Source organism: Xiphias gladius, chromosome 9 (assembly GCF_016859285.1).
Source record: "Xiphias gladius isolate SHS-SW01 ecotype Sanya breed wild chromosome 9, ASM1685928v1, whole genome shotgun sequence".
NCBI lineage: Eukaryota > Metazoa > Chordata > Actinopteri > Istiophoriformes > Xiphiidae > Xiphias > Xiphias gladius.
The window spans coordinates 11,618,849-11,643,385 of NC_053408.1; the positions used below are offsets into that span (position 1 = coordinate 11,618,849).

Consider the following 24,537-nt stretch of genomic DNA (forward strand, 5'->3'; position numbering starts at 1 on the left):
GGGACATTAAATGCGTGCCACTTAATTTTTTTTAGCAACAATGTCATTCGAAGCAGTGAAACAATTCACCCCCATCACATCAAATGCACCGAGCGTGACAATGCGGGACTTGTTAGTAGGGGAGAGATGCGACAGGGCTCTGAGTCACATCGGGGTGCGTTTCTGAGGGCGCACGGCGGTGCGTCAAAACTCCAGATAACGCCGGAGAGGCCACCCGGCTCTCACACGTTTATCGGCGAGCCGGGGATTCCCAAAGGCTCGCGTGCTCCTGGGTGGAGGAGATCTGGAGGAATGGAAGAGTTGCGCATTCCTGCCGGATGGCATAAGACTTCCCATCGGCGGGGCGAGAGGGGATTGGAAAAACAATCGCTCCCTTTCCACGTTGAAATAAATGCTGTTACAAGCTGTGAAGTGGAAAAGGGCATCTCTCTCTCTCTCTCTCTCTCTGTCTCTCTCGAGAGCACGTGCTGTCGTAGTCTCGGGGGCGGAGCGGCGGTGCGTTCAGAGGCCGAACAACTGCACAATTGTAGCCCACTTTCTGTTTCTACTGAAATGTGCTGCGGGCGAAACTCCCCTCTGCCAGCCAAATGAAATACAATTCCAACCTGCGGCCAACTGAACCTGTCCCTAATAGAAATCTCGCTGATTCGGCCGAGGCGAGGCACATCTGGCTCGAGATTGGCAGATATATGGGTCCAAGGCATTTATTACTCTGTCATACCATTAAAAAAAAATTAGCTCTGTGATTAGCCCCTGAGCTAAGCCAAGTAATGCGGACATAATAAGTATATAACATTGCACACACAAACTCTAAGCCTGCACGACAATGCTATGAAACACACCTCATTTCGTGCCAGGGGAAATAATGTAAAGGGAAGGCTGCACATAAAGTTGACGACTGGCTATGGTGAGAAATTGTTGCCAGACATTCCAATGTAGTGACACACACACACACACACACACACACACACACACACACACACACACACACAGTTCCACAAAGTAGTCCAGAGCCGCAGTTATTGTGCTCCTGTCCGTCGCTCACTTGGCTACTGAGAGAAGTAGATGCGGCCTTTGTGTGCTGTTGGATATATCGCCATTAGGTTCAACACGTTACACAACGTTCACGACAAGAGCACGATTAAACACATACATCTGGATTTACCACATAAAACAAAAGCACCGAGGTAGCTATGACTTCCAAAACAAAGTTGGGCATGATATACCCTCAGTAGATTGGATATCTGCCAAATCACCTCCAAATTCCCATCCGGCACTGTGCACACAGCAGACTATACACAGAAAATTTTCATTAAATGCCCAGAAACCAGCCAGTCATCCTATGTAGGAATAATATTACCTGGCCCTAGAGTTTTTTAGAGATAGAGTGTCAATTAATTTGTGGTAGATTAATCAAACAACTTCATCTGGGAATATGCACCACGTGAGCACAATATAAACTAAAAATAATGAAAGTCTTAAAACTACACTGGGTCCTTCTACAAAATAGAGCCACAAGAGTTGGTAATAATGCAGGACCCGCCTGTGTATTGTATTTGAGCGTTTTTTGCAGGTAATCAAATTAAACAGACAAACAAACAAACAATTGAGATGAGGTGAACTTATGGCTTTGGGAGCTCCAAGGTAGTTGCCCATTTTGCCAGGTTGGTAATTGAGCCTTGGTTCTACCTAACATGACATACTGCCCTCTCATGGTTACTGAGCTATAAGCCTGCAAGCCTGACTGTGGCACTCATTGTTTTACAATTTCACAACATCACACCACATGCTGCAATTTTCCAAATTGGTGGCCTAAATGCTAATTGTCCTTTTTGCAGACTTTTTCCAGCTTATAACCCTGACGTGTTTAGCTATAATTGGCACTATTTCATCTAGCAGCATGCCTGTGTGCACCTATATTTTAATTTAAAAAAAAAAAAACATGCAAAAGTATCTGGCACAAAGTCCATCTATTATGTAGAATCAATATTTATAGAATAAAGCATTAACATAAGCTTACTAATGGGAAAAATTGTATCTGACACCAAAAATAGCTTTATTAATAAATTACTGGTGGAGTACAGTGTTCCGAGGAGCACCTGAAGGCATCAGAGAAGCGAGAGATGTTTCCACCGCGGCGCGATCTTATCAACTGTCTCACCACGAGAGCCGTGGAGCCAGTCAGGGAACGAAAACTTTAGCGGGACATGTGCTGAGCAAGGCGGCATTTGGAGTTTTGATGGATGCTAGCAGGACTTGACAACACCGGTCGGTAAGTTTGTGCCTCCGCACCCCCCAAAGCTGTCACGTCGGTGCACGTTTGGACACCTTTCGCCTCGGGCTGCGTTGCACGAGTCCGCGGGTCAGTTTGTCTCCCAAGTCGCTCGGTGTCCAAAGGCTCCAGGACTGGTCCAGGACACCCCCGAAGTCAAACAAAGTCGGCGTCACGGAGATGCTTGTGCACTCGTTCGGGTTTGTCCGGCACCAGAAAGCAATGTAGGTGAAATGTGGTTGTTAGCTTGACTCCGTTTCAACCGGGACAATAAACTGAAATCATCCATACTGTTACTCCTAGCAGAAATTGACTCATAAAAATGGTGGTGTACTCGTTTCTAATGTTTTTTTTTTCCCCCGAACTCTTTTTTTTTCCCCCTTGTTGAAAAAGTTTACTCATACCTGCCATTGTGTCTCCCTGCTTGCTTTGAGGTGCACTGCTATGTGTGAAGGCTATATCACTGTCAAAGTTGTCTGTGTTTGTTTAGCCAAAACTTGGGGGAAAATGGGATCGTCTCCTTTCCAAAGCTGCTAGCACTCTCATTAGCTTTAAAGGTCTGTTTGTTAGTCTTTTCGTCTGACAGGTCAGGTCATTGTTTACACAGGCAGAGTCCCCCCACAGACACCCCGGGGGAACAGTGACCTGTAACTCATCTTCAATGTGGCGTTGCAATGAGGGTTGCTCTAAAATAAAGAGATTAATCAATTCCAAATGGGAATGAAGGGAAATACTTCTAGATTAATCATATCCAGATCAGAGTCAGCCTAATAGAATAGCAGAAATTTTGCCTGTTCGCTGGTGTGCAGAGACAACATGGGGAACCTATGGAATAAGAGGCCGTATGACAGTCTGACACACACTAATAGGATAGTAAGGCCATATTCATCAAGTAGGAAGGCCACAAGGAGAAAAGACACTCACGGTACAACCTAGAACTACATTGTTTTTCGAATATTGTCCTGAGACTGTGGTTGGCATAATTGCCGTAGTTTTACCGACTGTATCATTTCTATGTAAAAGCTCAATCACTTATGCCCAGATCGATAATGTCAGCATTGTACATACTATTTCGACTTCCAGTGATTATGTGTGCTCCGACATCGAGGTGGCAGTTGGAGTGAAGGTATTGTGATGTCTTGAGATAGACATTTGGAGGAGACAGGGATGGGAGACTGGTTGGACGTGTTTTTCCCACACTTGCTAATCTCTGTATCAGTGCATCCTCATTGCCAGCAACCGCAGTAAGGCGCTTCCCATTTATTCAGCTGCGGAGCAGCTCCAGACTTTGTATTGGTGATGTCACAGTTTTTCAAGTGTCTGGCTTTGGAAGAGTGTTAATTGCAGTAATTGTGGAATTCATTTCTTTTCATTCTGCTGCACTATAATTACCTGTGCTTGCAAATTAAAGGTGCCCCATGGAGTTTTCTGCTAAATAAACAAAAGTTATGTTAACTTTTAGAGTTTCTCAACAAAGCAAAGTGTATTTCATCCTTCATCTAATTTCCTTCACCATATAGTATTTGCAAAGCTGATTTTCAGAATAATTTAAATCCTGCATTGTTTACATCGATGTTTAGCATGCTCTTTTCTTCTTCTTCCCTGCCTTTTGCTGGCACATTGCAATGCCTATTTACATTTTGTGTGTGCAACACAAACAAAACAGAGACCCACTTATAAAAACATTGCTCCATAGCGCTACTAGTAGTCTAAATGCGACAGGGTATCTTTAAGTCTGCTCGGTGTTTAGCCACTTTACAGCAGTAGATTTTCTGTCATGGATACATTCCTCGTATTCAGTGTTTAAATACAGTTTTTACTCTCATTTTTGACATTGGGAATTATTTGCCAGCACTATTAATGGAGCTAAAGGCCGCACTTGAATTCTTAAACTGAGTATGGTTTAAGACGTTTAAGATCTTGAGCTAGGAGCAGCTATGTTGTCACTGAATTTGTGCACTCTCAAAAATAGAAATCTCTCTAATGATTGTTGGAATATTACTGGTACTGAGATTCAAGTAGTTTCCCCATGTAGCTATTCCCATTAATATCTTCTCATAAATTTCATTTCATTTACTGTCTTGCATACATTAGTTCATACAACATGTTTGAACATGAAAGAATTTTAGGCAAAGGGATAAACACAGAAAAAAGCAATAACTATACTGCATGTAATCATCCAGATAAATAAGCCAGGTCTCAAGCAACAGAGAGTTTGGACTGAAACCACATTTCCATTAGCTCAGACTAGTCTCTCTGATATTTCTAACTTGGTCATGACTGGGCAACAGCTGGGAATTGATTGATTAAGTGGCTGAACAGAATGAATAGTTTATTGGAATCTTGATTACAAATAGGCTTAGGCAAATGTGGGATTTCCATATACTCACATAATGTAAAGTCTATCCCCAACAATTTAATTTGCTCTGGAAAGAAAAAAAAATCAGCTGATTAAACAGACCAGATTACACAGACCAGACCTGTAGATTTACAGCAGTAAAGTTTTGTTCTATGAGAAAAACCTTTAACTGATGTTCTCAGGGTCACATGGAAGGTTTTGCATCATATGCAAATTGTAGTATGGACATGGCTCGCCATAATTTCTACTGGCGTCGGCAACCCTTGTTAAGCCTTAATTCTCCTTCTGTTCTCTTACGCGCACACACACACACAGGGACTCATTTCATTCTATTCTCCAAGTTCAGCAGTCTCCGCCTTTTGAGTCATCTTTTATTCTGCCTTTGTTAACGAGTACATGTACACACACACACACACACACACACACACACACATACACAGACACACGCGCACTCTAGCATTCACACACTCATCCACTGTGAAAATACAGTCAGCCTTTACTCTAGTCAGCCCTCTACCCCTGTTGTTACACTGATGCACACACAAGCAGATACATACACACATTCACACATAGAGTTTCTCTCTCTCTCTCTCTTTCTCTCTTTCTCTCTTTCTCTCTCTTTCTGTACAGTTTCCACTGGCGTCTCTCTCTGCCTTGCCCTCTAATCAAAGCCATATGTTCTCCAGGTCCCTTGCATGAAAAGTCTGTTCTGTTTGCAGCCCTGCTCCCAGTGTAACCAGCCCCTGACTTTTTTACTGACAGAGGGACTCAGTGTTAAAAATGAAACATAACCTGCACAGGCTTGCAGGTTGATGTTTCATCATTTTAATTTAATTTTCCTTTTGTATTTTCAATCTGCTTTCAAAATCTTTTTGATTCTGGTGTAGCATCTCCATGGTGAAAAAAGTCTGTTATGGGAAGGTGGATAGTTTTCTCTCACTTAAATCCTTCTTATTCCCCTATTCCCCTGTTTCCCATCTAGTTGTGTCAGTATTTATGAGCTCTCCTTGGTGGCTGGTTTGATAAAATCTTCATGAATCAAAGATATATCAGTCCTTAGCCTTGATCATGGACCTCTTCAGATGAATCAACTGTCTCTCTTAGTTAATTAGAAAAACATGTGGTCCAGGAGGCCAAACCTTTGCCAGATTGGCCCCATTATGTGACCACGAGTAATAAAAACATAACCAGCTCTTGTTATGTGGGGGACCCACCAGAAACTGGCATGTGACTCATTTTGGGTCCCAACCCAAAAGTTTAACAATACTCCCTACAAATGATTGATAATAAATACCATAAATTCACCTTATAAAGGGGGGTGTCATTCTGTTTGAATGGATGAAGTACAGATTCCATTTAGGTTTTCTTCTCTGAAATTTACAGGCCCGCTGATAGAAAGGAGTTTTCCATCAGCTCTTACCCACTTGAGTCTCTGCCCAAAGCTGGTAGGGCTAGCCAATTTCAGCTCTTTGAATGTGCTCAAGCTTGAATTATGTTGGGATACAAAGCTTTGTCTCATTTTTTTCCCTCAATCAAGGCTATATTTATTTGTTACCATTGTGAAAATAAATGCCATGTAAAACAATGTAATTTCATTTTGTATGTAAATAATGTAATTACATTTTTAACCTGATTTTCTGATCTTTGAAGTTTGTTTTTGATGCTTGACCACATTTAATTAAGCAGAATTTACAAAGGCTTACTCCGTCAATAATGGGGCATTGTTATAGATGATTTTTTAGTAAAAATCAGGCATTAGCAGAGTTTTGGACTCATTAAATGCTACAGTGGTTGAGGGTTGGGTTGGGTTGAAAAAGAAGCCACGTCAGTTTTTTGATTAGGGCTTGGTCTGATTTCCTTTCAGTCACATCAAATCTTTTTTTACCTACAGTCATTGTATCATGAATGCAAAAATTAAAATGAAGATATATTACATATTTTGTGATCAGAAAGACTCACATGACTTGTTGTTACGAGTTGGTTTCCCCCACTTATACTCTAAAGCACATAGTTGTTTTTTTTTTTTAACTTAACCCAACTGCACTGATCTCTGTCTTTGTCAAGGTCTTTGCACTGCATGGAAACATTTGTTAAGTTTCTTTTCAACTGCCAACAGTTTAAGGAATGTGATTCTATTGTAGTCATGTGATGCGTCTTTTCTTCACTGACCCCCCCTGTGTTAAGGGGGGGGGTGCCTTTGCATGAAGAGTGCGTTATTCTACTGAAGATTTAAAGGGAAGTGTGCACGATTTTCTGTTTGTACAAATTAAGGTTGTGGAACTATCAGATCAGATTCACATTCCTGTTTAGTATGTACAGAGCTCTTAATAAGCCATCAGTGTGCACTGTGGTTTGGATAGCTATCAAAGAACGATAACGAAGTTATCAAAAATTCTCCTTTATTGGTTACTGTTGTTTTCATGTGACAGGTTGCTACTTGTTTTATGGCAGCTCACTGTAGCTATATTATAACAGTATTTTTATTATGTTCAAGGGTACACCTGTCAGTAGTTGATATATGAATGTAAGTTGTTTTTTTCCACTAGCCAATCCAGTGGTTTTGGCTGAATTAAGACTAAACAGCCATACTGAAATGCATTATGTTTTTCTAATATTCTTTCTACTGGCTTTCTCTTTTCTTATTTTACCCTTCTCGCTGTTATTTGTTTTTTCTTTTTTTTTTTCTCTTTTGCCTGCCAAAAGGAGTTTCTTAGATTTTCCATGAAAGTCAAATCTGTGGCTATAAGTTTTTGGTACTTTGTTGACAATGCTAATAGTCACCTTTTTGGCATCACCAAGGTATTGGTGACTGAAGATATAATCTGCTTGAAATCTTTGTTTTTCTGCATGACTGTTTCTTTGCAGTTTGGTGACACTAGTTGGACCATATCTCTATTGTACTCACACGGCATGCCTTTTTTTTCTTCTGTGGCCCCTACACAGCAGAAAAGGGGATTCCTTCCCTCCCTGGCCTGCTTAATATGCTGACGGAATTCTAAAGATCCAATGCTGAAACGAAGTGTATTAAGTGGAGTGTTTTGTAGGATTAAGTGGCAATTCAGTTCAGTTTGAATCCAGCCTTCATTTAATATTTATAAATTTTTGATGTCATTTACTCTGTCAAATACTTTTCTTTTTCTACTTACTGTTCAGTATCAGAGTGAGCTTAAAAAGTGATTTTACACATAAGTTGTAAAGGTTTTTTGCCAGTCACCACGTTGCTGCTTCTTACCACACCAGTGAGCTTTAGTTTTCTGTGCTACATGTGAAGTTGGACCTAATCACATACCAGGCCGTGAGTCATCGTTCGGATGAGTTGTGAAATAATCCCTCATGAATGAACATTAGAAAAAGGCTTTTATGTGAGATTGAAGGCCCCCTGTTGATGGGATAAACACTGATTTAGGACAGGGGTTTCGAAAACCGCTCCAGTCCTGAGATCCAAGCTCATTAAAACAAATTGTTACCCATTAGACAAAATTTTATTACACACAAGGGGCATTAGCGATTAAGCGGTAAAATACAATTTTGTCATAATTTTAATAATGTGACATGTCACTGATATTTTCACTTCATGGCTTTACTTCATGGATATTTTCACTTTCACTTCATGAGATGCCTAATACCTCACTGATGTGGCCCAGGCTCCAGTACACAGCTGTGTGTGAATGTCACACTGCACCACACTGAAATATTGTGTTAAATTCCCTGCATGTGAAAGCAAAATTAGTAGTACATGGTGTAACTAAAGTGTGTAGCTCCAAAACAAATGATACTGTACATCATTTTTTTATGTATGGCAGTTTGGAAATAACCTTTTGAAATAAATGAGGGAACAAGTGACACACTCACAAATCCAAAAAACCTATACACAGCGCTGTTGTTAACCATCTGATTCTGATTAGATCCAGTTTCTTCAGCACTGTCAGAGGTGCTTAGATCATCCCTTTTTGCTTTCATCAACATGTGTTACACTTTATTGCAGCAGGGGAAATGTTGGATGTTATTGGACAGAATACCCAACAGTTCTCTTTTAAAGCAGAATGGGTAGACAACTGTCTGTCCTTATTTCATTAAGTTTTTCAGTGGTGCAGTTGAAATCGTAGTTTTCCTTGGCTTTTATTGAAAGTGTACAAGTTTTTTAAGTCAGTATACAAGCCCACATTCAAACTTTTGCCATTTTGATAGAAATAATTTCCTCAAGTATTTTATTTTATATTTTGTATATTTTTAAATTTCACATAATCCAGCATGTCCAGAATAGTTTAGAATACAACCAACAGGCTATGTGCTATAGTTCAAGTATCTGCTGGTTGCCTGGGACCTTCATTAGCACGACAAGACTTACACATAACCGTCCCTCTAATATTGCAACTTGACGTTGGTATAACATGTAAATTGGTGAACTTTAGAGGTGCCGGTAGGCAGATTTTGTTTGCGTTGGACAGAAACAGGCTCGCTATTTCCTTCTGATTCCGGTCTTTATGCTAAGCTAACTGGTAGCTGTCTGTAGCTTCATATTTGCTGTACAGATGTGAGAGAGGTCTCAATCTTCTCATATAGCTTTTGGCAGTAAAGAAAATAAGCATATTTGCTATAATGTCGAACTATTGCTTTGATTGGTGATTGATCATCCCTCATCTTAAAAAAACTTATTGTATATTTATGTTGGTATAAATAATCTAATTTAATGACAAATATTTCATGAAATGAAATAGCTATATGTGTCACAGCAGTCCTTCGCTTTGTGCTGTAACTGCCAGTGTAATGACTGCCATGGTGAAACATTTATGTCAGCAAATTATGTGCAAACTTAAAATGCACATTCTGATTGGCTACTCAACTTTCAGACTGACTGCAGGAGTCCCATCCCTCATTTCATTCTTTATCTCACTCTGTTTCTCCCACAGAGAGAGAGAGAGACAGAGACACAGCCCTTTCACTCTCCCTCTCCGTCTCTCACTCAGTTGACAACAAGACAGTGAGCGGGAATCCTGAGTCACTTGGAAAACCTGGAGCGTTAGATTTGCAAAACTATATACCCTCATTAAACGTAAGTATTGTCTGAAAATTATATTCAAAATGTTTTTTATAATTTGAAGTATTTGTAGTAAAAGAAGCTTGGTATTATCAATGCCATGTTGGACACAATTGTATATAATACAACAAGTGAAGCAGAAGTGATTGAGTGTTTCCTTGGTCAGTGGACTTGTCACTCTGTGTGACCTGGTTTCCTGTGTGGGTGTGTGCGTGTTGTGTGTGTGTGTCTGTCTGTGTTTCTGGCCCAAGGCTGAGATTTAGCCTGGAAGAGCCATTTGTTTTCCTGGCCGGGGTCACAGTTCAGTTGATAACAAGAACTAATTTGAACTGTGTTTAGTGTATGTGCATGGTTGTTTTTTAGGTTTACTAAGGTCTTTTATGTGGTAATGTTGTTGAGAAGTCTTTATTATTTCCATTTTTTTGCTATTTCTGTGAAAATAACGTCATGAGGATGAACAGTAAATGAACAGCTGTCGCATAGCTATATCAAATCTTACTTGAAGTCCACATGCTTCCATTTTAAGTAACCATAGTGTGGAAATGCTATCCTGTTGCTAATTTCAGTGTTTTTAAATTAGCTTGATGGCAAGCACAGCTGTCTATCATGCTTCTGGGAACATGGCTTTAGGACTTAAAGCTGCAGTGTGCAACATCTTGCCTCAAGTAACCCAAATGTTATGCTAGTATTGCCCCCCCGCAGGTTCATGCCCTAACATACGCCGTGTCAGTTTGTGTCCTCAAATGTCATGAGCCTTGGTGCGACAGCTAACATCTGTACGGCCACAACATTAACTGAAGCAACAGACAAACACAGTTGGTCTCCAATTAGAAAGCTGATGCATGTGTTTTACGTGTTTACAATCACATATGTTCTGCTGCACATTTAGTTTTACTGCACTTTCTTTTCCCACTGCTCTGATCAGTTGTAGTAGTTGCTATGACTTGCCTGTGCCATAGTTAATCTTACCCTGACAACTACACCCAAGCTCAGTGGCAGGTTATGCCCATGAGAGATTATACATACCAAAACTGGATTTGTGATTTCAGGCAGTCGGCATGTACATACAGGTTCGCAAGAAGGTGGAGTATATAATATTAATTAATCCTTATTTTAAGCGTAAAAAAAAGGTAAAAACCTGAAACCCATTTATGATTTTAGTTTCATTTCAAATAGGAATGACACCAGTAACACAGGTGAGAGATACACTGTAACTTGTAGTGGCTAAATGTTTTGCACATATTCTTTTCCAGCCTTTGATATGTCTGGTTAGACCTGTTCGCTGACAGTGACACATGCAAGTAAGGTTCTTCCTGTTATGGGTTGGGGTGGGCTCTCACCACAGTGAAGAATGGATTATTCAAAAAATGACATGATGCCAGCTAGACACAGGCTTCCGAAAATGAAACCAGTTTTGATTAGCTCGGATGCAGTGACGCTTTTTCTCACAAACATTCAAAAATAGGCATGAAAATGTTTCTGAGATGTTGTGAGAAAGCATCTTCATCATGTCAGTAGGTCAAAGGTCTTAAGGAGTTTGCTCTTAATCAGCAGTGCAGCAAGGAAAGCTGCTCCCAGGTGTTGCAGTTTCAGTCCAGATGTACATTGTGCAACTGATATACTGAAATCCTCAGTTAAATTTCCTGGGCTAACTGCATTTTTGTGTCTTTTTAATGATTGGCTTTTGTTTTGGTATTCATTATATTTCATTAAGTAAGACAGGTCTATCAATGGGAGAGCAGAATTTGGTAATTTAATTGGCAAACTACTATCCATCCATATCAAGTGGCTTTGCATGTTTCTTACGAAAAATGACCTCTTTTTATGAGCAGCACTATATTGATTATTAAAGCCCATTTTGAATAGAGGTGCTTCATTAAACCACCGTCACTAGCCAACTCCAAAATTTCACTAGATTTTTACTAGACATTTATTAGTTTCTGGGAAATTTTGAATCTTGGCATGTCTCCTATTAATTACTTAGTGGTTTATTCTTTTAAATCTGTATCGACAACAATAGTAAAACAATAATGATGTCTAGTGATCAATGCAGGACTGTTTTGTAAAATGTGCCTGTGGTGTGGTGCTGGATTCAGTTGATTATTAGTGTCATTGTAGATGTTTGGAACAATGGTCTCGCATTGAACAAAATGAACGTAAAACAAGCAGTGGTATCTCTAAATGTCCCATCATCTACGGTTACATTAATGCATTCCCTAGCCCCTTACCTTAGCTTTAACCGTCACAAATAAATGCCTAGCCCCAACCCTAACCTAAACTTAATTCTAAACTGGGCCCTAAAACCAAGAATTAATCCTCAAACCGCCATTTGAAGTTGTCAGGACCGGCCAAAATGTCCTCACAACCATAGAAAGACATGTACACACACGCGCACACACCAAATGTGTAGCTGGTCCTCCCTCTCTGGGTCAGTCCCACATTCCAACTGTGGCCCATGTATTTTGGCAGCGAATCGATGGCTGTGGTCAGTCTAATTATGAGGTTTCAGGCACTAGTTTTTTGGACTTATGCATCTCTGGCCACCATTACAACACCAGAACCACACAATTAGTATGTGTGCATGTTCTGGGTGAGTGTGTCTGTTATGGATGTATTTCATGCTATCAGGGTGCATAATTAGTCTCTGCCCAGCTCGGATTTCTTTGCTTACCAGTGTGCTAGATTCATAGAGACAGAATATTCAAAATTAAATCTGTTTTTTTCTGAGATATTCGATAAGAGACATAATTTCCTATTTGTTGTAGAGCTGTGTGTGATTAAAGCCAGCTGCTGAAAATGGACTGCTCAGTTTCATAGGCATCATTACCTTCACTCTTTTCCAACTGGCATTCTACTAAGTTTGCATAACCGGCTGCTTTTAAACAGTATGTGCTTTCATTAAAGACACGAGTCTTTGATTTTAAGACTGCTGGACAATATCAGAATTAAACGAGCTGTTTTTGATAACTGCAATCAAATACCTTGACAACATTTGGAGGGGGGTTTAGGGGTGTCAACGTTTGTATGTAGAAGGTTTGTATGTATTTAGTAGCGTTGCAAGCTCACAGCATGCTGTTACATTTACCACTAATAACAGTGAAATTTGTCATAATTGCACACTCTTTATGGAATCCATAACATTTTTTTCCAAGTATTTTAGGGGCATTTTATGCCTCTAGTGATAGTAGACAGAAGAGACATGACAGCAAACGATGAGAGAGAGAGAGAGATGACGAATGATATCCAACAAAGGTCCCCTGGTCAAATATGAATTGAGGACACTCCAGTTCATGGTCAGTGGCTTAAGCCCTAAGCCACCAGGCTTCCCCTATTCTGAAACTGCCCATTCAAGATACCGGCTGCATCACACTAATCCAACACAATTTTTTATTTTTTTATAATCCAGAAAATGTAAGTTTATGATTATGTTAGATAAGTGTTGGATATTTAGGTATTGGATCAATTTTTTAGACCACATGACAGACTGTAAATTATTGATACTTTGGTTGTGAGGTGATGAAATGACTTATTCATACTACTTGCTTCCTTACTTGAGGGTTTCCCAAGGAGTTAATCAATAGTATTTCATTAACATCACAGCAATACTGAAGAACTCAATAAAGTTGCTCAGAGAGATGAAAACTCTGTTATTTAAGTATACCAAGCACATTGACAGATCTTAACCGCATACATCATCTCAGGAAATGATGATAAATGTACTTTATATAGTTTTATTCTTATGACCTCAGAAATTTGGTGGTTTTGATGGGTTTAAAATGCTGTGAATTGAATGTTGTTCCTTCCCTCTTTCTTCCATGCCAACTTAAATTCAGAATTTGTTATTTCAGTTGTTTCAGTCACAATGGGTCACACACTGTGAAGTGATTCAGTTGAATAGCTATAGATAAGAAAGCTAATGTGATGAAAGAAGAGAGCACAGTAAAATGTATTTGAATTACTCAGTCTTGAACTTTTTAGCTGTCTCAGTCTGTCCTCTTTGAATATGCTTTAATGGCATGAAAGATCAACATTTATTTTACTGTGGAAAAAAAAAAAATATTGGAAATTAGTCATGAAAACCAGGAAAAATAATGACTGGTGTTTCTGTGTTCTGTCTGTCTGTCTCTCCCAGAGGGCCTGCAAGTGGATAACTATGCCACAGATACCTTTCAGGACCAATCAGAGCTAGTGCACACAGGCACACACATGGCCGTGTAAGCTTTGACTGTGCTATCAAGGAAATTCCTCAGTCCTCCAGGGTCACCTCCGTGGGTTCTCTATCTGGTGGTTTGTACAGCTGCACAAGCTTCTGTTTCCACAACACACACAGAGCACACTCTGTATTGACGTGCTGTCTTAGTCACTCAAGAGGTCACTGGAAGCTGAAGTTATTGTTTGCCCCACCACAGACCTATAATCATGATGGCATGCTGCTGAAATTCAAAAGAAAGCTTGGGATTGTTGTGTAGCATGACCTGATGTGGATTCTTCTGATCATCTAAGTAGGTACCATGAACTTTAAAATATAGATTTGATGCTGACGACTGACGATGAATGATGAAATAACTGCTTTAGAGTCATGTAAATTAATCACTCTAAAATAGAAATGTGTTCCTGTTCACCCTAAATGACAAAGTATATTTTTTTGATTTTCTAGAAGAGCAGTCAGCATATGCTCTCAGAGAAAGCAGGACTCACTAGCGTTACTTATCTGGTCTAGCTGAGTTGGTAAACATGACAATACTGTCCACTTACACAATGTATAGGGTTTGAAATCTGCAAATTTCAAATTTCACGTTTAAGGAACTTTGAGTCTTAGAAAATTCCTTTACAAAAAGTTCCTTGAGTCCCTTACTTTCTCAAGTTCCTTGAGTCTTAGAAAGGAACTTTCTAAGACTCAAGGAACTATAAAGAACTTTAAGTCTTAGAAAAATGTATTTGACTGATGCTTGCATCAGATAAATGAGGACTTAAGTCAAATTCTGAAGTCCCTCTAAATGCTGTTAGGTTAGATTTCTCCTGCTTAACTGTCTTGAACATTTAAAATGTGCCTTCTTTTCAAAGCTGCTGCAAAACACGGGACAAAACAGGACGCTCACGGGAGACACGATGGCCACTGAAGGAAATCAGACACAGGTTGGGGCCGTAGTGCTGGCCCAGCGTGCCTCTCATCCATCCACTGGGAGCGGACCGACCAGAGAAGCCAGACATGCAAATCACAGCCAGGAAGTACGGCGATACTCTGACCAATTATTGCAGTCAAAACAGAGGAGCAGCCCTTCCCTCGTCTTATATAGAAAGCTATCGTTTGACAGTGGAGAAGGGACAATTTTGGATGAGGAATACCAGTGTTTGGATTACAGTTCAAAACTCTTGAGTACCGAAGAGAAACTTTATCCAGAGCTCACAGCTGGCAAAAGAATTGAAGGAATAACTAACACAGCTGCTCCAATACCTGGGAAAGGTTCAGAGGGAGCTCCGTGCCAGCGGGACACCCCTGGAGAGGATGTAGATGCAGGCAGAAACAGAACTGGGATCCCCCGCTGCTCCTGCACCCAGTCTAGCCTTTACATCAATCCAAACACCTACTCTTGCTGCAGCCCCAGATCCAGTCCAAGCCCCAAATCCAGCCCTGTTCACAGTCCCAGTCCCAGCTCCAGCCCCTCTAAGCCTGACCAGCGACACCTCCGTCGCAGCAGCCTGCCTGTCTCTGTACTGTCTATCCACAAGGTAATAAAGGAGGACAGTGCTCCTGGTTATCTGCAAATTCAGTACATTTAGCTCATACATCAAGGCTGTGGTATGTGTTCTCTATGCTCTAAAATCAGCACTAGATGAGCATAAACAAATGTCACAGTGTTTACAGTATACATTTATTACTTTACCCCATTAAATTGCCCATTTGAGGGACTGCCAATTTAGCTGTAAATAAACATCACTATGACTGTTTTAATTTGTCATGTTTTTTGCTTCTAGAAATCACCTTGTGTCTCATCGCAGTGCAACCCATCCAGTGAACCGAGCTCTTTGGTGTCATTTCCCTGTAGTTCCCCCCTTACCAACCCCCACCAGCATCACCAAAATGGACACATCCGCCGGCACCATCTCAAAGATGGCTACTCGAGTTTAGAGAGGCTCAACAGAAGGCCCACAGTTAACAAATGCTCCCTGGAGAAACTATTCCTACGGCGTGCATCTCTTGAAACCATGACGACAACCTCGGGGCCAGGTGAGAGGTCACCCTCAGGAGGGATCAGGAACTGCAGCGGGGGCAGCAGTAGTGATGAGTTGGATGGAGATGGTCCTTTGGACAACACAGGGTTTGTTAGGAACCGTAAGGAGCGTTCCACTGTCCTGGTGAGGCGCTTCTTCAAGAATAATCAAAAGGTAATTAGGTCTAATAGTTGGTCTTTTAATTGATTTTAGTTGATATTTCATGTCTGTATCTTTTTTTATCTTTCGTGTTTATAGTTTCCTTTTATCACTATGGAAACATCTTGACAGTCTGCATGCATGAGAACAATGAGACATGCTGAAATACTTTCCTTCTTTCCATAAGGTGACCAAGTCGGTGTGTACTGGAACCAGAGCAATTGTCAGGACACTGCCGTCAGGACGCATCTCAGAAGAGGTGTGGGAGATGGTTGTTTACCACAGGATATGGCGACCCAGCAAGAAGGATATGTGGCCAATCTTAATGCGTGGTGTGTGTGAAGAATTCAGAGTCTGCAGGGGGATGCTACACTTTGTTTGGGTTAAGCTACAGCAGGTAAGGGAATGAATCCACAGTCTCTGTGTATAGATTTCATAAGACAAGGTTTTAAATGCAGACGCATAATAGAAGCGTTCCAGACTTGAAGAACTCAAATGTGTCGTTAAAGCTGTTTGAAAATGTAGAATCAGGACAGAAATACAGTGAGCTTCTCAGGTCTTTGATAGTTTTCACACCGAGGCTACTGTTAACACATGCTCCTGTTAGGGGGGAACTCTACCAGTGCATCTCAAAAAGATTACAAGTAAGTTTACAGTACTAATCAGCACAATTATACATGTTTTCCTAAATTATCCGAAGGCAAGGGATATTAAGGTTGCCTTTTTATGAGTCTAAGAAATATTTTGCAGTGGGAACAATTCAGTCTTCAATGGTATTCATGGCCTGATATCACTGATATTTTGCCTCAAGCTATAATGTGCTTATTCTGTAGGTGCTTTAAGATTATGTGAAATTTCCGCACATGATAAGGCAGTGGGTTTATATGTGGTTTGCTTTTTAAACTCTCTGCCACAAGAAAAAGTAATAGCTGTAGTGGCACAAGAATATTTATGACTTGACTGATTTTTGGTTCAGTGGAGAAAAATTGTTCATGGTTTTTGCTTTCCTCTGTTTGCATTGAAATGTTTGGCCTGTTATGCATAATAGATGAATAATTTGTCCAAGGAATATGTTAATAGATGAGTGCACACACATACACATACACACACACATCCCAAAACACATACACACAGGCTCTTTGTTCAGGTTAGGCCCCTGCTGTGGACAAATGATTTATTCTCTGTTAGTTCTGGTCTCCATATTACTGACAGACTGAATGACTGAGCCTTCTGTGTGTGTGTGTGTGTGTGTGTGTGTGTGTGTGTGTGTGTGTGTGTGTGTGTGTAAATGGACTAAGCAGAGTTGGCATCTGCATTAAAGTTATAGCCATGGAAATTGGAGAGAGTGCATGAGCAAGACAGAGTGAGGAAAAGTAGAGAGAGAGGGAGGATGGGGGATGGAGAATAAGAGACCGAGTGAGACAGAGAGAGACCCAGTACGTTGCTGTGTTATTATCCAGTTTCCAAGCAAGAGAGAGTATTTTACAAACATGAAAACCTCTCACAGGAGCTGTTCAGCTTGAGCAACCGTGGCAGGCACATTTAAGAAAATATACAACACACGCCTATCTTTCAATAGGCATTTGTCTTACACACTCGCATCCAACAACAATCTGTCTTAAATCATGTTTTTCTGTCCTGGAGGTGCAATAGAATCTGTGAGGACTCAGCAATCAACAGCATCACACAGGATGCACACTTATCCCTTTTCTTCCGGTAAAAACTCAAAACACACTGAGAATGAAACCCAGTATCCCGAAGACTCATAGCAACCACTGAATTACACAAGACCAAGTTCATTATATCCAGTCCTAAATAGCGTTTTGTATTTCTATTTTACTTTCCTGTTTGTGTAACTGTTCCTGTATAAAGTTAAATTCCAAAACAGCAGCCTACTGTGATTTCCAGTGTGTTGGTGTGAACCATCTACTGACTGTGGGCCGTGTAGAATTATAAATTGCGCTAGTAAATAATAATAACATTTTTATTTTATCATAGTAGATAACAGGAGAAAATCAGATAGAGCTTGGATTTTTTTTTACAACTAATTTCTAATTTTTACAAATCACTTCTCCAAAGTACTTTTATTTCAAGTCAGTTCCCCACCGGTATTGAAAGAGGAGGAGTGTCATGCATAGCCATAACTGCCAAGTACTGTCTAAGATTTCTCATGTATGGAGGGGGGCTTGTACATTCACAGCACACAAACACACATACCCATACTCTCGTGCATCTGCAGTGTGGTTTCTGACTTTGCCAAAATGTTTTTACGAGTCCTTTGTGGTCGGTGAATTACGGCCTGAGTTAAGACCAGGCAGAGCTGCTTTAATAATGAGCCTATTGAAAATGGGGGAGTTGCCAGCACTTCTCTTGTCAAATCACCATCTGAACTGCTCCTGTAAAGGGTCACCAGAGAAACTCTGAAAACACTGGGTTGCAGTGAATAAGTAAAGTTGTGGCAGCGTTGACATGAGGATCGTAAAAAAGTTCGTTTAAAAAAAAAATAGGATCACATCCTTTTACAAACAAATGGGAGTCACACAGTCAAAAATGAGAAGTTGCAAACAAACACATTCCTGCTATTTTCTGTACATTTCTGTTTTTTAAGATTATATACAGCAGATAGAAAAAACAAACCCCCTCACACACACACACAAACACGCGATTTCTGTCTATCTCTTCTCCCATCGTTCTTCTACACACAAACAATCACACTTTATGGTACACAGGCCACCTATATGTGGCATGTGAGCCTGACTCTGCAGTAATCATGTTGAGGAGTTCTCTGGAGGTGTCCTGTGGCCCTGTGTGTTTATTGTTACAACTAATGAAGCGAGCCAAAGAACACAGGATTACTGTATATGAAGGAGGGACTGGAGCAGGGCAATGGTTGGGAAAGAAAAAGAGAGAGAGAGAGAGTAAGGGAGGGGTGAAAATGAGATTTTATCTGGAAAAAAAAGAAAATCTAACATGGAAGAAAAGTGAAGACAAGGTAGTTGGGGGGGCATGCACTATTTGAGAGAGAATAGAGAGAGTGAGAGAGAAGAAAGCAAAAGAAAGATTTAGAGCAAGACACCCCCCCCCCCCGCTTTGGGGCTTTTGCAATCTCTAATAAAAAATTTTATCCAGAGAAAACCTGTGCATTATCCTGAGAATATTTCTAGCAGAATGCACAAAAACTTTGGCCCAAATCCATCTGAATAAAAGCTCCATAAGTTTTTTTTTTTTTTTCTTTTTTTTTTTTTTTTGAAATGTTTTTAAAAAATACAGGATGGGACAGAAGGTGCAGAGTTAGGCAGAATGAGAGAATTCAAAAACTTTTGTGAGGGAATGCAATAGTAGATCTTTCTTTTTGTTTTTCTGTCATCTGTAATAGTGTGTTTTCCTCTTTATCCTTTCTGGTGCTCTGTACTGGGGTCATTTAGTTAGCTTTTAGTTAGTGTTTTTGCATCACCTTAATAGCATTGGTACCTGACTAAAAATGTGTGTCATCTTTAAGATTTTATTAAGTAACACACAGATCCTGATCTGGGTTTAGCAGTTACAGTTAATAACTCCGTTATCTCCTTCTTTGCACTGATCAATGTACCTACAATTTTTTTCATAGTGTCAGGGAAGTTTAACACAGAATAGGGAAGTGTTTCCTTACTTTGAGCAGGTTTAACTGTGAAATGCTCACATATATACACACACACCTGGCATAACGATCAAACAGTCTCTGTAACCAGAAGGATTTTATCGTTTGCCTCTGTGGAATCTACCAATTAGAGCCTTGCGGAGTCCTGTCATTTAAGAGGTAAGTGACCATTCACAAGGTTGCGTGCACAGACGTGTACCTGTACATTTAAATACTTTTAACACAAGCAGTTTTGTTCTGGGCGGGACTGGGTCTGAGAGATGATTGCTTATAAATATATCATCCTCCATTTACCAAGTATGCAAGTAGTCTTGAGGGACAGGAATACATTCTTCCCTCCAGGGATGCTCTGTGCTTTCCTGTTTCCCTCAGTGTGTCTTTAAATCCAGTGAATCAAACATGTGTTCTGCTCTCTCTAATACACTGCCATCACCATATTATGGACCAAAGCATTTTAAACCCAAGCTGAGCTGTTCAACAGCTAACAGAGGACCATAGCTGAACCATTTGGCAGCCTCCAGCTGTGAATAAACGCACCACCTCATTAGATACATCAACCTCACACATTCATTTGCGGTCTGAATTCACATGCATGTATATTTAACCAGGCTACAACTTACTGGTGTGTTTTGACAAATTCAGTTGATCCATGAAGTTAATTCTTGTCAAATTCTGACTCTGCTATGAGCTTGCTGCTGTAGAAGCCACTTGTTCCAAAAGTATTTTTTATTACTATAAAAATCCCATTTGAATGTGTTTTTTTTTTTTTTTAAATGATATCCTCAGAACTGCTCAACAGAAATACGGGAGCCTCATGGAGAATTTAATGGTACTTTAGGTTCATGTTAGGGTCATTGGTTTTGATTATTTCAACATTTATGAAAAGACGTTTTTCCACCATTGTCGCATGGGGAAAGGCTCATAACACTACTACAGTAACCATGAGCCTCAGCCAGCGTTGCTGTAACAAATTCCAAATTTCGTGACATTGTAGTAGGGAAAAAAAGTTTGAAACTGTATTAATTAGAAGAGATTACATATCCCAACGTTCAGTTTTCAAGGTTTCATGACCACATGTTCGTTATCGCTTCATCTCCTTTGCACCCGGCGTTCTTCTCTGCTGCTGTGTCACCAAGTTTCCACTTAGCAGTGAAGCATGTTGGTACCTTTTGCAGTTCTTTCCTAACCTCTCATTAATAACACGCTCTCAATAATTTGTTCACCGAAATAGGACTCTCAGATGGGCTATTAATCATAGGAGTGGTTATCTATCTGCTCCACTGGGCATCATCCGTTTTCATGACTGTGACTGCTTGTGTGTTTCTTGCTGTGTTTTTTTTTTTTTTTTCCTGTGGGTGGAGCTGCATGTAAAAGCACAGCACCAGAAATGAGTAGTGTCTGTCAGGTTGGATTCACAAAAACAACAGTCCTGACTATACACATCATTTCCTGTCTGGGTGGATTGATAGAGGGAGAGAGAGGGAGGTTATCAGTTCTTGTCACAGTATTACTCTCCCTCTCTCTTACAGATACACACATGCACACTTCACTTTTTTTCTTATTCAGTCTCCTATGTGGTTGCTTTGCTGTCAGCGATAATAATAGCCACACACATTCTGCATGGGTATGTTTTTCCTTTCAGTTTGAAAAAGCACAAATATTAGATTGCTTTTCATGTTTAAGTGACAAAGATAGCCCTCAGCACTGTGTCTATTGAAGATGTTGGTGTGTTAGACTTTATTTGTACTAAATGAAATATCAAAGTAAGAAAATATTCTGCCTTTCTCCGAAGCTATAGGCAAAAGGGAATTTTGTCCCAAAGCAAGTCTGTGATGATTGCTCCAAATGAACTGAAGGTGATTTAAAACATGACTTTAAAACTCCCAATTTATTTTATGGAACAAATTTGATAACCATCCATATAGCTGTGGCTTACGTCGGTATGACTTGCACTACAATATTACAGTGCTGATTGATGGTGTCTAGCATTGGGGCTAGGTTATTTCTGGCCAGCAAATATTAACTGGGCTGTCCCAAGCAAATAGATTAAAATACAGCCTGTGATATATGGAATCTTGTAAAACTTATTCTTGTTTGCAATGTTGAATGTTCTGTTTCCTTTAATATATCCATGCTTGTAAAATGGGTCAGTATGTGTAAAGACTGGTTATTTATGAGCTCAGGTAATAACTCTGGCAAACCCATCCACGTTTTGGTAACCAATCAGTGCTCACAGGTAGCGTTTAAGGTAAAATGTCAAACAAATATCTGGTTTTAAGTCACCCATTCCATGCCAGGCATTGCCATGAGGTGATGTTGAATTGATAAGCGTTCCAAGTAATTGCTTCAGTGAATAGACTGGTTCATTTCTTTGTGAGAGCCATTAGTCATTTTTCAAGTGTATCTTAACACAGAACCAGATGGGCATAAAAAACACATACTGTATGCGTGCATAACAAACTTGTTTTTCTTCTTTTAAATGGATCCCAGAGTCACTGGCCTACAATGTGAGATGGGACTTCATCTGCATGACACAGTGTTGAACAATGCTCAGCTGATTAGGTTAGGGGCCACTAAAAAGGTTGAAGAAATTACAATTAAAATGACAGTTTGAGCTATTGGAAATTAATAAATGGCTTTATACTGCATTGAAGCTGCTGTTAGAAGTCAGTGTAAACCTGGGAACAGAGAGATTTTTTTTTTTTTTTTTAAATTTACAATTGTGGGAGACCCCACACATAGTGAGTGTTTGCTCGCCTCTTTCAATTGTTGAAGTGCAGCCACTGTACATGTTTGTTCGCTTGAACAGTTTGGATGACAGAGAAAGGGAAAAAAAAAAAGATCTGATCAAGCCAGGCTGTGAAAATTGTCTGAGCATGGCATGTACATTTTTACAAGGTGAACTGGAGTTGAGCAACACTGCGGCTTGCCAGTCTGCTTCAGGATACGTGCTGTTGTTTTTTGTGTGCGTAATCAGGAAGGCATGCAAATTTAAAAAAAAAGTGAATTTTTTTTCTAGTGTCAAGATTAAGAATCAATTAAGCAACTTTAAATTGCATAGTTGTAGTAGTACAGAATGTACCAGAGAGAGGTTCAGATCTCATTTGCGATGGAAGGTGTTTGTTGGTTTATTTGGTGACTCACAATACATGCTGATCATACCAAACATATTTCTTGCCCAAACCGGTGACTGTCTGAGAGGATCCGGCCAGATCAATGTGGAGACTGAATCATTACAAGCCCCACACTACAAGACAAGTTGGAAGTGGCGGAAATGATTATATACCAGTTTGTGGTTGGCACATGGGCAGAAGGGCAATAAAGTAGTATGTTCAGATAACTGGTTCCATCTGTGATTGTGTTCCAAGTTGGTAAAATACCTGGATTTGTCGGACTCTGAGTCTAATAAAGCTGCTACGATATTTTGTATCGCTGCTTTCAGATCACTCTCAGTATTTATTACCAAAGAGCAATCTGCAAACATCCAGGTGGTAATTCAGCTAGCAAACAAATACGAAACATAATATCTAACTAGTACAATAAAAAAACAATAAAGAAATACATTTCTTTCTAGAATTAACTACCTAAAAAGATTCAATAAGGGAACTGAACGGATTTAGATTTGATGAGCAGTTTCAATTCTGGATTATGATTTGAGAAATTGCCGTCAAACCCCATCCCTACACACGAACACAAGAACACACACATCCTCACCCTCCATGTATGCCACACTTATTTAACCTTGCGTCTCTCACCATTATGTTCTGTCTGTTTGTTGTGCCACTACAAAGGAATGTGCCGAGCAGGTCACTTTCTCACTCAGCTGGGTGTTGGGGCTTAGGCAGAGATTAGTGTGTGTGTGTGTGTGTGTGTGTGGGGGGGGGGTGTGTGTGTGTGTGTGTGTGTGCGTGTGTGTGTGTGTGTGTGTGTGTGTTTTTTTTGAGACATACTCTTGTTTAGTCAGATGTCTACTTAGATAGAAAAAGGGGCAGGACATTAAATATCTTGCATGCCTTTGTTAGGAGTACTGTTCTTCACAATGACAGTATAGTATCTTGATAATGTGACCTCTCCGCTCTTTTAACATTCTCAGCTCCATTGCATTTTATAGGTTTACTTGGATCTGCTGCTCAGGAGTGCATGCGGCTGCTGCACTTGTTTTTGTTGAAACACATTCCTTCTGTTTGCTTCCGTGGGGTGACAGAGGGGTGTCAAAACTGCATGTGAGTGTGTTTTTGCTTCAGGCCTCTCGCATCTCTGTGACAGTGTGGGAAAACTGCTCTGCTCCAGAAACTGGGAGACTGTTCCTACAGAGATCCAGAGCCGAGGCTGTTAAACTGCGGGTCAGGACCTGGCACACGAACACACACAGTGGAGAGTTCTGACCCCAAGAGGTGAATGCAGTATGCATAACCACAAACTCCTGACCAATATTGCATAGCCTATATGCGTCATTTAATTTTGGATGATAGCCTCGGAAATGCCTTAATATGATGCATTAATGGAATATCATCCCAAAACACAACATGGACTGAAATCATCCTTTTGAGAAATGCTTGTTTACATGAAAAACGTAATCAAGCACATACGATTGAACCTCCTGTCATGGTGACTCTCAAACTTTAAGTGCTTTTGACCTTTTTCCCAGCTTCATCACCCTCATGTGACATAGCATCTGTGCTTGCAACAGTCTGATTACATGGCTGCTACATGTGTCATACTGTTTCTGTACTCTTCCACTGATTGTAATCACATTTTAGTATTGAAGATAACACCACTAAACACATAATGGTTTGATTTAGAAAAGAGCATTGGGATGGAAACTGACCAACGATGTCCCCGAAAACGTATTAAATAAG

The 24,537-nt window shown here is 40.2% G+C and overlaps 1 protein-coding gene across 5 annotated transcripts in view; it reads left to right on the top strand.

Moving 5' to 3' along the window:
• The first annotated feature begins 2,113 nt into the window (after window positions 1-2,113).
• plce1 (phospholipase C, epsilon 1) overlaps window positions 2,114-24,537 on the top strand; it is an 86,983-nt gene continuing 64,559 nt past the window's right edge. For 3 of the 5 annotated variants that reach the window (XR_005708104.1, XM_040134976.1, XM_040134979.1), the window contains exons 1-8: window positions 2,114-2,272; window positions 9,171-9,174; window positions 9,542-9,684; window positions 13,802-13,956; window positions 14,079-14,171; window positions 14,734-15,399; window positions 15,646-16,056; window positions 16,229-16,438. Coding sequence is in view for 4 of the 5 variants with exons in the window: in XM_040134976.1 (XP_039990910.1) it covers window positions 14,779-15,399; window positions 15,646-16,056; window positions 16,229-16,438 (1,242 nt within the window). In the remaining variant the exon portion in view is untranslated. Of the gene's footprint in view, window positions 2,273-9,170; window positions 9,175-9,541; window positions 9,685-13,801; window positions 13,957-14,078; window positions 14,176-14,733; window positions 15,400-15,645; window positions 16,057-16,228; window positions 16,439-24,537 lie in introns of all 5 variants that reach the window. The other 2 variants (XM_040134978.1, XM_040134977.1) reach the window with 2 other exon arrangements.